This window comes from Ictidomys tridecemlineatus, chromosome 10 (genome assembly GCF_052094955.1).
Source record: "Ictidomys tridecemlineatus isolate mIctTri1 chromosome 10, mIctTri1.hap1, whole genome shotgun sequence".
In the NCBI taxonomy this organism is placed as follows: Eukaryota; Metazoa; Chordata; class Mammalia; order Rodentia; family Sciuridae; genus Ictidomys; species Ictidomys tridecemlineatus.
The window spans coordinates 91604323-91621980 of record NC_135486.1 but is presented as its reverse complement, the minus strand read 5'-3'; the positions used below and the strand labels follow the sequence as shown (position 1 = coordinate 91621980).

Here is a 17658-nt window from a genome sequence, read left to right as displayed (position 1 = left end):
GGGGTGGTAAATATAGTGGAATTTTCAATAGGGTATGGGCAGTAATTGTAACTTATGGGTCTGAAATTTTAACAGAAATGTTTGAGATGTTGGACCAATGAGTAAAGAGCTTTAATTACTAGAATCCAACATATTGATAGCTTCATGGATAGTTCTTGATCAATGAAGTTTCCTGACACTTTGAAGTCTATTTTACTATTGAAAGAAAAATAATTGATTTTTAAATTCAAGGCCTTCAGATATTCTGAAAAGTGTTATGCATTTTCAAAATGTACTTAGTATAAAATATACTTCAATACTAAGACATACATTTCTGAAAGTTTCAGAAATGCTTGTATGTGTGTATATCAGAAGTTGAAATAAATAAAAATTGCAATTATTTGGTAAATTTTCAGAACTCTACTGTATGGAATAAACTTGAACCACTAAAATCATAGCCTCTCTGTCACTGATGGTAAGAAAGGAGCTCTGTGTTGAAATTCCAGCTTGCTTCTATTCACTGTTTTCCCTGCAGTGCCTTCTACAATGGTGTAAAATCAATTAAATGACTTTTGTGCTCTGAAGTTTTGAAAATGAATGGTTATTTAAGTGTCATTTTATTTGCAAAACTATTTTGTATGATCCTATAATAGAGAATACATTTCTTACACTTTCAGGTAGAATTTAACTTAGGAAAGAAGTTATGTTGTTTTGCTTCTTTATATTAAAACCAGATGTACACTGAAGAGAGCAGAACCAAGGCTTGATTTATGTAACATTTATTAAAACTAGTGAGACTACAAAGCATACTACCAGCTTTGGCTGAACAATAAGATATTATTTATAAGCTCAACTTATTTGTATGAGAATGCTGCTAATAAATACGTAGTTTAACTGATACTAAGATGATATATCAGTTTAACTCATATCTAACTGATGAGAGGGATAGCGTTAAGAAGTAGAGTTTAAAGGGGAAAAAATGACATAGTAATCTAAGATCTTTATGTTGTTTTGTTTTTGTTTTTTGGCCCTAAGATGATGGATTATGATTACCACCACCATCATCATCTTTCTCCTCCTTCTCCTCCTCCTTTTCCTCCTTCTCTTCCTCTTCCTCCTCCTCTTCCTTCTCTCCCTCCTTATCCCTCCTCCTCCTTCTCCCATTTATCATCATCCTTCTCCCGATCCTCCTCCTCTCCCCTTCCTCTCCTCCTCCTAGCCTCCTCCTGGCCTCCTCCTCTTCTTCCTTCTACTTCTTCTCATGTGTCTCTTTTAATATCAAGATTTGTTTTTTTTAATTTGGAGAATTTTTATCAACTTCTAATATTTCCAAATATTATTAGCTAATATTTTGTTTTCCTACCTCCTTGACAGCCTAAATGAATTAATACTATTATATATTGAATTTTATTATTTTAGAATCCAAAAATTACTACACAGTTTCAAAATCTGCTTATATTGATAGGTTATTACTTAACAAAGAAAATATCAATAGGCATTTAAATTTCTACATTTAATTTTGTGCATGTTTTTATAGGAGATCACTATACAAGAGTCATTAAAGATCCTAGAAATGGATTAAAATGGTTTCTTTGTCACGTCTCTAGTGCCTTTCAGTGGAACACAAATTTTAAGGCAAAAAATATATATGCTCTATCAGCATAGTAATTTAGTTTTGAAAAATTTGAGACATACATCTGAGACCTGAGTAAAGGATGAAATTACACTTTATCTACTCTCCTTCTATACATGTCTTTAAGAGTTCAGAGGATGCATTAAATCAAATCATATACAATGCATTTCCCTACTCCACATAGGATTTCCTTCACATGTGAAATATAATCATCCAACCTCTACCCAAGTATCTCTAGTTACAGAGATCTCACATACTTGATTGTAAAAAGTCTCTCACTATCAAAAGTGGTTTCTAACATTGAGTCAAATTCTACAATCAAATAAGTTATACTTACTGATGAAACTAGAATGAAACCAAGAAAAACATTTTAAATGAGATAATAAAAGTAGAGCCCTTGGATAGCAACTGGAGCCAAAAGTATTGCTGCTTCTTATTGTCAGAATTGTTGAAAATGATTTATGAAAATGGTCTCTCATGGCCATGAAGATTAAATAAGATAATGTATTTAATATATTTGAAAGGGGAGTTACTCAGTGGGACCATTAAGGAAAGTTCTACTCAGATTCAAAACAGAATTCAATGTATCCTTTATTATATTATATCAACACTCCTTGCTAAATTAAGAATAACTAATATTAGTAAGTAAATAAAATTAATATTATTAATCAATTGTGGGGAGCCACTCTGAATGATTTGCATCTTCCATCTTGGAGCAGAGAGGCTTTTACCATCCCTGCATCTTGTATTGACTTGAACATTGCCCCAGACGTAGGTGTCGCCCTACAGCCCTTGTGTTGAATTATACCCAAGTGTCTGTTGTAATTCTGCCCCTTCTTACCTTTTTTGGATGGAACGTTTTAAGAATGATTGTCCTCCCAATAAAAGCCCACTTCCAAACGTGTGCCTGCCCTCCCCCTTCCCCCTCCTTCCCTCTCTCTCTCTCCCCTTCTCTAAATATCCCTCTCTCTCCCATTTGGGGAGCTTGAGGACAAGAATGCAGGAGCCGTCCTGAAGCTTGTTTAAAGGTAAAGTGTGTGTTTGTGTTTTATTTGGTGTCCTTGGAAATTCACACAAGCGACTTAAGTTCAGCTGCCCCTGCGGGACCCCTTGGGGTGAATTTTCAGGTTGACTGAGAGAGCGCGCTATAGAAATTTAGTGAACTGTGATTCTTTGGGGAATCACAGAGGAAGCAGACAGTTTCATGGGCAGTTCCACATCTTCAGATAAAAATGTATTTAACAATTCTGGAGACAATAATCAACCGGAGAGGCAAACAAGTCAGAAGAGCCCAGCTAGCTTGTTTCCTAAAAATGGTTAGCAAGGTGTGCCCATGGTTTTGTCAGCAAGATTCATCAGATTTACACATTTGGGAGAGGCTACGTAGAAAATTATTTAAAGTTTGCCTCTCTGCCAAGGTGTCTAAAAGACAACAGAGAGTGTTCAGAAGGTCTGGACCACTTTAGAAATGTGTCTTTTTGATGATCCAGATCAGGACCAATGGTCCCCTGAGGACCTGCTGAAAGGGCTTCAGAGAGCTGTTAGACATTTGGATCAGGAGAAACAGCCCAAGACTGTTTCCAAGGGGTTCTCTCTTTCTGTGGCTTGACTGAGGACACAGTCAATTTTCACTCAGTCTGCAGCTCGCAGACAAGCAGCCTTGGGGCAAAACCTAAATCAAAAGTCAAACACAGCAGCTTAAAGGAGCAACAAGGGGTATGTTCCAGAGAGGAAACTAGCTCCAGTTGGATTTCATTGGGCAGGTTCAAATTGGAGAGGAACAAGATGGTCAGGAAGATATTTACGAGGGGACTCAGTCAGAAGGTGAGGAATACCTGGAGGAAGGTTTTACTAAATTATATCTAGCTGGCTTCGGCACACGCCATCCGAATTCAGCCACTCTCCTCCAGGAGAATGGGGTTCAATAATTACTCTGAACTGGTGGTCGCCATGCTTACAACCCTACAACATAGTCTTAGAAGAATGCAAGAAGCCAGGGAAGACAGTACAGGTTTTCAGTTTTTTCCAGTCTTTGAGCAGATTAACAAATACAAGCAGCATGCCCGTGTACACATTGCCTTTCCTTTTAAGACTCTTAAGGAGCTCAAAAGCACTTGCAGTCCCTATGGTCCATACTCACCCTTTGTGCAAAGCCTGCTTGATTTGTTATGCCACAAGCCTGTACCCCCAAAAGACTGGATTTCAATGTCAAAGGCTTGCCTTTTGGGGGTTGATTATGTCCTTTGTCAATCTCACTGGACTGATTATTGTTCTGAACAGGCTGAGAGGAATATAAGGCAAGACTTTGATGCCCCTTTGGAGGTGTTAAAAGGAATTGGAGAATTTTCGGACCTAAAAACAATTGAATTATGATCTAGCCATTTATGATCAGATCACTGCATGTGCCAAAAGAACATGGCTTGAGCTATCTTCCCAGGATCAAGTGAAGTTAGATTTTAGCCAGATAAAACAGAGATGAGAAGAAAAATTCTCTGATTTCATAGCGCATGTGTATCAGACAGCTAATAGGTCAGTCGGAGGCTCAAATGCCTCAGAATTCATAGTTAAACAGCTAGCATTTGAAAATGCCAATAAAGTTTGTCAGGACATACTCCTACCCTATTGGAAGAAAGGGACAGTTTCTGAATTTATTCACCTTTTTGTGGATGTTGGGCCTACATAATTACAAGGTTTTACACTCCACATGGCTTTAAAACAGGTACTTCAGCCCCAATCCTGGAGACACCATTCTCGTGGGTGGTGTTTTAATTGTGACAGGACATTTGGCATGGGATTGCAAATCTCTGCGCAATAGGGCAGAAACCTCTCCCGGTTTTTGCCAGCAACATTAGGAGACATAAAGCCACGTGGCCAGGGGGAATGAGAACAGATATGGCAGCAGCCCACCTCTATTTTCAACCTCACTTCTGCTTTCTTTAGGGCCAAAAAAATGAAAGACTGGGCCTACCCCAGGCTGGACAAACAATGGGGGCTCTACAGTATACATGGGAGGAGGATTCAGAGTAGCAGGCTTTGATGTCATCACAGCCAATCACAGCCAATCACAGCCAACCACAGCGAATCATCATTACCAGCCAGCTCCACCCAGACAGTGTTTTTATGACCAGCCATGGTAATAGATGAAATGGACTATAGTGAGTTCCTACTGGAATTCCTGGACCATTACCCCCAGATACCGTAGGCCTAATTTTGGGATGAAATAATTTTAAAGAGGGAACTCAAGTAATGCCAGGAGTTAATTGATTCATATTTTAGAGATGAGCTAACAGTCACTGAGAAATCAGAGCATGCCATTCGGCTCTCTACAAAAGACATGCTGGCACAATTAGTACTTTTACCTTACTGTTCCTTGGACAGCCCACTAAAGACCTCAACTTTGGGGTTCTTGGAAAGAGTGTACTGGGCTCAATCTGGTAGGAGGGTCCCCTACTGGAACTTAAAATTTATCAAAAAATTTTGAGGTATTGTAAACACTGGTACAGATAAATCTGTTTTATCTCACAGATTTTGGCCCAAAAGCTGGCCTTTACATATTGCACTTGTCAATTTAGAAGGTATAAGGCTGATCTCTCAACCTGCCCAGAGTGCCCAGTATCTTCACTGGGAAGATCAAGATGGTAATACTGGAATTTTCAAGCCTTATGTTTTGGACACAGTTACTGGTAAGTTTATGGGGTAGAGATATTTTAAGTAGCTTAGGATTATTATTAGTAACTCCAAATTCTATCATGTAATTTAAGGGACTTAATCAAGGATTTACTTCTAGGGAAATTGAGGAAAACTTACAGGCGAGTAGCTACCTAAGACCAATCTCTTTGACACAGATTAATTAATGCACCCAACCAAAATTTTTGGTGGGGGTCCTGACCTTTCCCTGACCCCCAAAACATCATCATCATCATCATCATCATCATCATCATCATCATCATAATAATAATCAGTTGGCTCACAGAAGAGCCAATCTGGGTTAGTCAGTGGCCCCTAACAGGGGAAAAACTTAAAATATCCCGCATGTTAGTTGAACAACTTCAAGCTGGTCATTTAGAGCCTATGGTCAGCCATTGGAACCCACCCATCTTTGTAATTAAGAAAAAAAATTGATAATTGGAGATTATTACAAGACCTTAGAGCTATTAATTAGGTCATAGAGCCCATGGGAGCATTACAATCTGGGCTTCCTTCTGCTACAGCTATTCCTTTAGATTATTATTTGATAGTAATAGATCTAAAAGATTGTTTTTTTCTCTATACCTTTGCACCCAGATGACCATAAAAAAATTGCCTTTACTGTCCCAGCAATTAATTTTAAAGAACCAGTTAAAAGATATTGCTGTAAAGTGTTGCCTCAGGGAATGCATAACAGTCCTACCCTATGTCTATCACACCTGTGAGGGAAAAATTCCATGATGCATATATTATTCATTTGATGGATGACATACTTTTAGCTCATGCTAATTCAGATATACTCTTAAAATTTTTTGCCCAATTAGAGACTTCACTCACAGTAATGAGTTTGTGCATTGCACCTCAAAAGGTGCAGAAGACACCTCCTTTTCAATATCTATGTCATGTGATTGAAGGACATACCATCTGTCCTCAATACTTACAAATAAGAGTCAATGATTTTTTAAAATTATTAGGAGTTATTAATTGACTTAGGCCATCCTTAAAGCTAATACTTCAGATCTAAGTCCTTTATTCCAGATATTACAGGGAGATCCTTCTCCAACTTCTTCTCGTCAGCTCACAGCTGAAGTGAAAACGGCTTTGAGGAAAGTTGAAATTGCTATTAAAAATGCTTAGCTTACTAAAATTAATCCACAAGAGCCTATATATTTATTGATATTTCCAACTTCTTATGCTCCTACAAGGGTGATATGGTAAACACTGGGAGTTATTAGGTGGATTCATTTAGCCAACTCTCCTCAAAAGTCATAATTTTGTTGCTCAATTAGTGATAAAGGGGAGAACAAGAGTTTTACAGATAGTTGAATCAGAACCTAATGTTATAATCATTCCATTTTCTACTCAACACAATGTTTGGCTCTTTCAAACTTCTAATTTTTGGCAAGTAGCTTTTGCTAATTTTCCTGGTCAGATAGAAAGCCATTATCCTTGTGATAAAATTATTCAGTTTGCATTGGTAACGCCATTCATATTTCCAAGGATTGTACAAGCACAGCCAATAAATGGTGCACTGACAGTATTCACTGATGGCTCAAGCTCAGGTAAAGCAGGTTTTTATAGTCATGCTCATACAGAGGTAATACAAACCTCATACGCTTCTGCCCAAAAAGCAGAACTATAAGCTCTCATTTGTGCTTTAAGTCATTTTGCAAATGATCCCATCAGTATTTATTTTGACAGTTTATATGCATCTGGAGTCACAAAAATATTGAAACTTCAGTTATTGGCTATACATCATCACAAGAGTTATTCAGTTTGTTTTATGCCCAGCAAAGGACAGTGCAAATACAAAAGCACTCATGTTTTATAGGCCACATACAGTGGACCCACACTAATCTTCCAGGGCCTCTAATATCAGGTAATGATAAGATCCATAAATTGGTTGATGATTGTCAACAATCAGCATGTATGACTGTGCACAAGCCTCACATTCTTTGCATTATCAAAATGCCTCTAGCTTACATAAAAAAATTTAATATTACTAGAGAACAAGTTCATCAAATTGTACGTCACTGCCCCCATTGTTATACACACTCCATCTTTACCATCTGGAGTAAATCCCCATGGATTAAAACCAAATAAATTATGGCAAATAGATATAGCTCACATTCCTCAATTTGGTAAACAATGTTATGTACACGTAATTGTAGATACTTATTCTAGATTTATCTTTGGTACAGCCTGTACAAAAGAAAATACTCAACATGTTATTTCTCATTCATTGTTTAGCTGCCTTTGCAGTTGTAGGATGTCCTTTACAGATTAAAACTGGTAATGCACCAGTTTATGTAAGCTCTTCTTTTCAAAACGGAAGATTGCATCTTCCGTTTTGGAGCAGAGAAGCTTTGACCATGACTACATCTCATAGTGACTTGGATATTGCCCTGGTCCCGGAAGTTTGAGGACTTGTCTTCAGATGTAGATTAACAACTTTGCCAAAAATTTCATATTGACCATAAAACAGGTATTTCTTATAACCCTCAAGGTCAAGCCATTGTAGAATGAGCTCTATCTCTATCTATTAAGCTACAATACAAAAACTAAAAGGGGGAGATAAGACTAGGACTCCCCAAAATAACATCAATCATGCTCTGTTTATTTTAAATTTTTTAAATTGTGACTCAGAATGTCACATTGCAGCCAAGCAACACGTCTTCCACAGCAACAGGCTTTTTAGGCCAAGTTTTGTAAAAGGACTTATAGACTGGTCATTAGAAAGGACAAGATTCACTGGTTATGTGGGGCAGAGGTCATGCTTGTATTGTCTCAGAAGGTGCTCTTCATCCTATTTGGATACCTGAATGCACCATCAGGCATCGAGGACATAGAACCAAGATTCAAATGACTGAAGATCAACCAGAGAAGCCTTTCCTCAAAAAGAAGAAATCTCGAAGGAAGAGAAGAAAAATGATGGCCCCAAGAAACTGAATGAGGAAGCTTCAGGTCAGGGAAGGACCTGAAGAAATTGACACTGTAGGCTGCACAAATGATTCAACAGCAAAACGATGATGCTTGTTACAATATTAGCTCTATTGAGCTGTCAGGTAAAAGGGAATCAGGAAGAAATTTATTGGGCATATTTTCCACCCAACAGTGTGGACTGGAGAATCCATCCCAGTATTTACTATGTTACTCCCAACCATGTGACTGAATTTAATTATTCTGGCTATAGTGCCAAATTACCTTTGTGGTGGCCCCTTGATAAACATGCTGGCTGTATAAAAGTGTCATTTGAAGAAAAGACAGCAATTGGGAGACCTAGACCAACTAATTATACTGCTACTGGAGACTCAAAACCTTGTATCAGTTATTAAAATGGGACTTTTCATAACAAACCAGTTATCTCAGAATACTTCCAAGGCTCAAAAAATATTGACAGAAGGATTGGGACTAAGCTAAATGCCTTAGAGGCTACTGTCATAAATATTAGTAATGAACTTTCAGCTTTGAAATCCAAGGAAAGACTTAAATGTCACACTAGCTATAAGTATGTGTGTGTTACTGCTGCCAAATACAACGTTTCCCAATGAGATTGGGAGAAGGTTAAAAACCATTTATTGGGTATTTGGCAAAATAATAATAACACCTTGGATCTTTTGGAGCTCCATCATCATATTTAAGATATACAAAAAAGTAAGATTGATTTTTTGGATTCTACTTCTTTAGCTAATCAAATACTTAATTGAATGGCTTTAATCCTGGAAACATTCTTAAACATTCTGCATGGTATATCCTTGTATTGTTCTCTTTGCTACTAAATTCTCTCTTGTATTGTAATTGTAGGATGGCAAGCTTTCAAACAAGGATTCAGGGACTTGAAATAGTGACCTATCACCTTCTTTTTCAAAGAAAGAAGGGAGAATATGATTGCATCTTCCGTTTTCGAGCAGAGAAGCTTTGACCATTACTACATCTCATAGTGACTTGGATATTGCCCCGGTCCCGGAAGTTTGAGGACTTGTCTTCAGATGTAGATGTTGCCCTACAGTCCTTAAGTCAAATTACACTCACATGTCTCTTGTAACTCTGCCCCTTCTTACCTTTTTTGGATGGTCCTCCCAATAAAAGCCTACTTCTGAATGTTCTCTCTCTCTCTCTCTCTCTCTCTCTCTCTCTCTCTCTAAGCTTCTCATGACTATCCCCCACTGTTGAGAGCCACAGCCAAAGGGGCCCCAGCAAACTTCCAGCTGCTGGCTGATGATTGGCTCACAGCGGCCCCAGCAACATCTAGCTGATTGGCTCCTCTGCGGTGATGTTCATTGGGCTGTTTCCCCACCCTTCAGACTGCCAGCTGATGATTGGCTCACAGCGGCCCCAGCAATATCTAGCTGATTGGCTCCTCTGTGGTGATGTTCTTTGGGCTGTTTCCCCCCCCTTCAGACTGCAAAGCTGATGATTGGCTCACAGCGGCCCCAGCAACATCTAGCTGATTGGCTCCTCTGTGGTGATGTTCTTTGGGCTGTTTCCCTGCCCTTTCAGACCACGGAGCTGCTCATTGGGGGACTTCTTCGGCTCCGCCCATGCAACCCAGCCAATCCGCCTCAAGAGCAGGAGGATTGGGGGAGGTGGAGAGGCTTCTGTGGAGTGAGAGGCTTGGGAAGCCCGTGGTGGCAGTTGGGCTCTGAGGGTTTTTTCCTGAGGAGCTGTTTTGTTTAGCATTTGTAGTTCTAAAAATAAAGTTAGTTTCTTTTGACAAGTGGCTCCTGCCCAGCCAGACTGCGGCATTTGGTGGCTCGCACGGGGAGCGACTGAGGGTAAGTAAACTGCTCGCCCCTGAGGGCAGGGCGAGAGGATGGGTAGCCATTCTAAGTTTCCTCTTTTGTTTTGCTTCATTTTTGTTTTAAGTTGCCTGTCCCTGGAGATGAGTGAGACGGAAGAAAAACCGCTCACATCTGAGGAAAAACTATTTGCGTCTGAGGAACAGATAGAAAGGACGGATGCACATTTCAGGAGGATAGAAAAGCTGATATAATGAATTTTTGTTCCAATTTTATTTCATTCTGTCTCGGTTTTGTTTGGTGTTATCTTGTTGGGTTGCATTATAGGTATTATAGTAGAAATACGGGATCAGCAATTAGTAAAAAACAAACCGAAAGACTGTTAAGTAAATTCTTAGAGGAAGGAGGCATCTCAGTAAAATCAAGAACAGTCAGGGCATAAGCTGATACAATACAAAAATGTAGCCCATGGCTTTTTAAGGAGGAGTTGTTAAATATATCACAATGGAACCATCATGGTGAAGATTTAAAAAGAATAGAAAAGAACAACCCAGGGACTCTGCCAGTTGGCACATTGCCATTGTGGATGTTCATATCTGGTTTGCTTAGTCCAAAGCCTTCAATTCGACAAAGGTAGAGGCTAATAACACCTTTCTATCAGAGAGCGTAAGTGTCCAACCAACAGCACCACCTCTACAGGAGACTGCTACTAACAACATTCTATCACCAGAGGGCATAAGTGTCCAATCAACAGCACCACCTCCATATGCTAGGAGGCCCCCAACCCCTGCAGTTGATAGTTGGGATCCTGAGACAGGATCTCAAGTATTAACATGCCCTGTATTTGAGGTAGGAGGGCAGCGAATTTACCAGGGTTTAAATTTCAAAACAGTGAAGGAGCTAAAAGAGGCTGTAACAACCTATGGTCCTCAAGCACCCTTCACTGTAAGCTTGGTCGAATCCATTAACAACTTGAACATGACACCAGCAGATTGGGCTAAAATGTGTAAAGCTGTGCTAAATGGAGGTCAATACCTGTTAAGGAAGGTTGCCAATGAGGAATTTTGCAAGGAGATGGCTAGGCAAAATGCAGCAGCTGGTTATCTTCAGAGAAATCTAGATATGTTGTTAGGAAAGAGACCTTATGAGGATCAGCAGCAACAAATTGCATATGATCCTGGCGTATACTCACAAATTGCTGCAGAGGCGATTAGGGCATGGAAGACTTTACAAGGACATGAAGGTTTACAAGGTCAATTATCTAAGGTAATACAAGGAGCTAATGAACCTTACGCTGAATTTGTAGATAGGCTTATTCAAACAGCTACCAGAATTTTTGGGAATACAGAACAAGCAATGCCACTAATAAAACAACTGGCTTATGACCAAGCGAATCATTGGTGCAGAGATATCATTAGACCATGGAAACAGGAAGATTTAAACACATATATTAAATTATATAGAGACATTAATGAACAAAGCTTTAGATGCCAGAGACATTAATGAACAAGGGCAAATTGTGACAGCTGCAGTAAAACAGGCTTTATATGCCAGGCCAAGAACATGCTACAAATGTCAACAAACAGGACATTTTAAAAAGGATTGCGCCATAGGAGGAGGGTTTAACAAAACTAGGTATCAAAGGAGTAGAATACCGGGTATTTGCCCATGATGCCGTAGAGGGAGACATTGGGCTAATGAATGCTGTTCTCAAACCACCATAGAAGGTACTCCATTACATTGGGCTAATGAATGCCGCTCTCACATCACCATAGAGGGTACTCCATTATCAAAAAATGAACAAGGACAAGGTGTTTATCCACAATGTCGTGGACAAAGGCATCGGGCTCCGTTGCCAAAAAATGGACAGGGGGCCCCAAACCACAAATATACGGAGCACTGGAGGAACCCAGCAACCCCATCAGGGTAGTGACCAGGACACATTGTCCATCAGATCCCTCATCAGACAAACCAGAGGGAGCGCAGGGTTGGACATCTGCGCCTCCGCCAGATCAGTACTAACTCCACAAATGGGAGTTCAAATCATTCCCACAGGGGTAAAAGGACCTCTTCCCAAAGGAACAGTAGGCTTATTATTAGGACGCAGCTCTTCTACTCTAAAAGGACTTTTGATAAGTCCTGGGGTAATTGATCCCGATTATGAAGGTGAAATAAAAATTATAGCCAGTTCTCCAAAGGGTATATCAGTAATTTCACCAGGAGATAGAATAGCACAGTTACTGATAATACCAAGTCTACATGATAAATTTTCCAGTCATGCTGTAGAAAGAGGTTCCAAGGGATTAGACTCCACAGGTGTAGATTGGGCTATGCTTTCTTTAAATTTAGATTCTCGCCCCATGCTAAAACTAAATATTCAAGGACATGAATTTAATGGGCTACTGGATACAGGTGCAGTCCTTAGGATCATCTCTTGTCAAGAATGGCCAAAACATTGGCCATTACAACAAGCCACTCAAACGCTTCGAGGCCTAGGAGTGGCGACTAATCCCCATAGAAGTGCAATGGTATTAGATTGGAAGGATCCTGAAGGATGTGAAGGAATTATACAACCATATGTATTGGATCATCTTCCCGTAAATTTATGGGGACGAGATGTCTTAGATCAATTAGGTTTGACATTAACAAATATCAATCAAAATTCACCCACTATTACAGCTAGACAAGGTTTTAGGAAAGGAAAAAGATTAGAAAAACAAGAACAAGGTATAGCAGCACCAATACAAATAGATCAAGGAACAGACAGACATGGGTTGGATTTTCACAAAGGGCCACTGAGACAATAAAAATTACATGGAAATCAGAAAGACCAGTATGGGTTCCTCAGTGGCCCTTGACTAAAGAAAAGATACAAGTAGCCCATGATCTGGTCAAACAACAATTAGCGGAAGGACATATACAACCTTCTGTATCTCCCCATAATACTCGCATTTTTGTCATCAAAAAGAAATCTGGTAAATGGAGATTATTGCAAGATTTAAGAGCCATTAATAATGAAATGGTCATTATGGGACCTGCTCAATCGGGGATTCCTCAATTGTCTGCTTTGCCAAAAACTTGATATGTTTTAGTTATAGATATTAAAGATTGTTTTTTTTCAATTCCAATTCATCCTGAGGATTGTCCACGTTTTGCATTTACTATCCCTGCACTGAATCATGAAGGTCCTGATCAGAGATATGAATGGAAAGTACTCCCTCAAGGGATGGCTAACAGCCCAACTATGTGTCAAATTTATGTTAACAAAGTAATCCAGCCACTTAGAAATTAAAATCCTGAACTACAAATATTTCACTATATGGATGATGTATTATTAGCACACAAAGCTAAAAACACATTGCTAGAATGTTATGTCACACTTACAAACTTATTAAAAAATTATAATCTAGAGATAGCAGTAGATAAAGTACAATTAAATTTTCCAATTAATTATTTAGGAGTTCTATTATACTCAACCATGGTCCATCCACCAAAAATTCAAATACTAGTAGATCAACTCAAATCAATTACTTTCAAAAGTTATTAGGAGACATAAATTGGATAAGGCCTTATCTAGGTATTCCAACAGGAGAATTGGGACCTTTATTTGATCTCCTAAAAGGTCCATCAGATCCAAATTCACCCTGAATGTTAACACCTGAAGAAAGAAAGGCATTAAAAATCATTGAAACATATATGGAAAATATGCATTTGGATAGAATTGATATAAGTTTGCCTTTATTATTTATTGTACTACCAACAAAAAATATTCCTACAGGAGTATTTTGGCAAGAAGGTGCATTATTATGGATACATTTATCTTATTCTCCTAACACTATTCTTACTAGGTATCCTGAGGCTCTAGGACAATTAATACTCAAGGGAATAAAAGCAGCAAAGGGAGTGTTTGGAATTTCTCCCAATAAAATTATTACTCCATATACTATGAATCAAAATTCATGAATTAGCTAATGAGTTAAATACTTGGGCAATAATCATGTGCAAACCTAATGTTTCATTTGATAACCACTTACTATCCAATCCTTTATTGTCTTTTTGGTCATTGCATCCTGTAATTTTTCCAAAAATGACAAGAAAAACACCTATCATGAATGCTCCAAATATATTCACTGATGGGTCAAATAATGGTACAGCAGCAATAGTTACACCTGATCAAACTTTTACATTTTTAGTACCCAAACAATCAGCTCAAAAGGTAGAGCTTAATGCAGAATTACAAGCTTTTGTGATGTTTAAAGATTCTGTATTTAATTTATTTTCTGATAGTCAGTATATAGTTAATGCTATAGTATCCCTTGAAGTTGCTGGTAGGATTTCCCCTTCTTCTACTGTTTTCTCTTTGCTTTCCACTATACAAAGTTTAATCTGGGACAGAAAAGATCCATTCTTTATAGGACATATCAGGGCACATACAGGATTGCCTGGAGCCCTTAGTTTGGGCAATGATTTAGCAGATAAAACTACACATGACATACATATTTTCTCTACACTAGAAGAAGCTATAAATTTTCATAAAAGGTTCCATGTCAATGCTAATACTTTACAAAAGCATTTTAAAATAACTAAGGAACAAGCTAGGCAAATAATAAAACAATGTCAAAATTGTGTGACCTTTTTACCACAAGTTAATCTTGGAGTCAATCCTAGAGGATTGATACCTAACCATATTTGGCAGATGGACGTCACACATTTGCCAGAATTTGGAAAATTAAAATATTTGCATGTTACAGTTGATACTTCTTCTGGATTTTTGATGGGCTCCCTTCATACTGGAGAAAAAACTAAAGATGTTATAGCTCATTGCTTACAAAATTTTGCCACTGTGGGCATTCCAAAACAGTTAAAAACAGATAATGCCCCCTGGTTATACTTCTACCTCTTTTAAACAATTTTGCTCATCATTTGACATTACTCATATAACAGGAATCCCATACAATCCACAGGGACAAGGCATAGTTGAAAGAACTCATCAAACTATTAAAATGTACTTATTAAAGCAAAAAGACAGAATTGGGAAGGGGTATATATTCCCCAAAGATAAACTTAAAATAATCCTTTTTAGTCTAAACTTTTTAAATTTGGATTCATCAGGACTTAGTGCTACAGAAAGACATATGTGTCCAAAAAATGTACATAAGCCCAAGGTACTTTGGAAAGATATTCTAATAGGACAATGGAAAGGTCCTGACCCAGTAATTGTCTGGAGTCGGGGGTCTGTTTGTGTGTTTCCACAGGAAGAACAGCAGCCGATTTGGATTCCAGAGAGATTAACCAAGGTCCTGACCCAGTGATTGTCTGGAGTCAGGGGCCTGTTTGTGTGTTTCCACAGGAAGAACAGCAACCAAATTGGATTCCGGAGAGATTAACTAAAGTCCTGACCCAGTGATTGTCTGGAGGGGGCCTGTTTGTGTGTTTCCACAGGGAGAACAGCAGCCGATTTGGATTCCAGAGAGATTAACTAAAGCAATTTCTACAGACCAAACAGAAGATGATTTGGCTCAAATCCATAACAGCTGATGTCCAAAACTCCAATTTGGCTATCCTTACATCTGCGACAGAACCAGGATGTTTTTTTTTCAATATCTATTTTATTATTCCCCTTTCCCATATCATGAAGTTCTATTTTGTTTTTTGAGCTCATACAGACCTAGGTTAATGTTTTGCTGATCAGTTCTATTTTTTTTTTTTTGACTATAGAGTTTTTAAACATTGCAATGGAGATTTCACCTGTAAAAAGTTATAAGGCCTTTACTATTATGTTATGTGTTGTATGTATTATATTATGTGTGCACACTTGTATTTTGTGTTATATGTTTGAATGTACATATGTCCATATATCATATATGATGAGTGCTCATGAAAAAATGGATCCAAATATTTTTTTTATTCACGTGATTTAAATGGTTTAATTTAAATTGGGTAAATAGCTGTTAAGAATTGTTTTACTATGTAAACAAAAAAGGAGGTTAATAGATCTGTTTGTTTACTTTCACCTTTCCTTTTCATTATATTTAATAATTCTCTTCAAGATAATGTAAATTGTTAAGAAAATTGTTTTCTTTTAGTGCCTTCTGGAATGTTACACAATTTTTTCTTTAGCCATTATTGCCAGAATTCCTATCTTCATCCCAGTGCCAGTGAAGATAATGTAAATTGTTAAGAAAATTGTTTTCTTTTAGTGCCTTCTGGAATGTTACACAATTTTTTCTTTAGCCATTATTGCCAGAATTCCTATCTTCGGTGCCGGTGAAGACAAAGATAAAACTAATCTACAATTAGGGAGTGGCCTTGTCCAACACCTTTTTATTTCCTCGTGTGGTCACTGTCCCACTCCCTTCAGCCTCCGGACCGCCATTTTTCTTGAGACCAAACACCATGCCTTCAATTAAGTTGCAGAGTTCTGATGGGGAGATATTTGAAGTTGACATAGAAATTGCCAAACAATCTGTGACAATCAAGACCATGTTGCAAGGTTTATAAACCTCTTGGTACATCCCACAGTCACTGTTCATCAAGTACCTGTTAAATGAAGAATTATGGTATGGTCACTAATAAAGAATATGAAAGCAATCCAGATATCTCTAAAGGCAGATTTGGGAATGGATGATGAAGGAGATGATGACCCAGTTCCTCTACCAAATGTTAATGCAGCAATATTAAAAAAGGTCATTCAGTGGTGCACGCACCACAAGGATGACCCCCCTCCTCCTGAGGATGATGAGAACAAAGAAAAGCAAACAGACGATATCCCTGTTTGGGACCAAGATTTCCTGAAAGTTGACCAAGGAACACTTTTTGAACTTATTCTGGCTGCAAACTACTTAGACATCAAAAGTTTGCTTGATGTTACGTGCAAGACTGTTGCCAATATGATCAAGGGGAAAACTCCTGAAGAGATTCACAAAACCTTCAATATAAAAAATGACTTTACTGAAGAGGAGGAAGCCCAGGTACGCAAAGAGAACCAGTGGTGTGAAGAGAAGTGAAATGTTGTACCTGACACTGTAACACTATAAGGATTGTTCCAAATACTAGTTGCACTGCTCTGTTTATAATTGTTAATATTAGACAAACAGTAGACAAATGCAGCAGCAAATCAATTGTATTAGCATAATATTGTCCTTATTGCATGTGTAGTTTGAGTACAGACTCCAAACCTATGGCTGAATTTCTTTTAGTGTGAGAGAAAGTTTCTTTTTTTCTTTACTCTGAATAAAACTGAACTGTGGGTTCTCTGTAGAAAGTGGCATTTTGGGCTTTCCCTCCTTTTGTAAAGCGATTTCTGCCTAGTTTATTGTCCAGTTAACTTTAGTGAGCTTTTAAAAGTTGGCGTTGTAAATAAAACAACTTGCAAAAAGTTTTCTGAAATAGAATTAACAAAATATTATCTTTATTCATGAGTTGGAAACTGGAAAAAGGCTACTTGAAGTAAATGTTCTGAGTTGGGGTTGTTAGGATTTCTTCCAGCCTCCTGGAGTTGAGCAGTACCACTGGGATTGATTTGCCTGTATGTAGCAGGGTTCCCTTAATTGGACCGAAGGACTCGGGTTTTTTTGTTTGTTTGTTTTTTGTTTTTTCAATCAGTTTTGAATATGTTGC

General features: G+C 38.2%; 2 protein-coding genes across 3 annotated transcripts in view; both read left to right on the top strand.

Moving 5' to 3' along the window:
- The window catches only part of Ccdc7 (coiled-coil domain containing 7), a 233702-nt gene extending 224302 nt beyond the window's left edge, over nucleotides 1–9400 (top strand). Inside the window, exons 29-30 of one of the 2 annotated variants that reach the window (XM_078023431.1) lie at nucleotides 1015–2640; nucleotides 5138–9400. The gene's annotated coding sequence lies outside the window, so the exon portion shown is untranslated. Of the gene's footprint in view, nucleotides 1–395; nucleotides 564–1014; nucleotides 2641–5137 lie in introns of those variants that run through there. The other variant, XM_078023429.1, reaches the window with a different exon arrangement.
- A 6893-nt stretch (nucleotides 9401–16293) lies between these two features.
- LOC101967492 (S-phase kinase-associated protein 1) lies at nucleotides 16294–17308 on the top strand. The gene is made up of 2 exons (XM_005330821.5): nucleotides 16294–16531; nucleotides 16651–17308. The coding sequence occupies exons 1-2, from the start codon at nucleotides 16435–16437 to the stop codon at nucleotides 17043–17045; spliced, it is 492 nt and encodes a 163-aa protein (XP_005330878.2). The 5' UTR covers nucleotides 16294–16434; the 3' UTR covers nucleotides 17046–17308.
- Nucleotides 17309–17658: the final 350 nt, after the last annotated feature.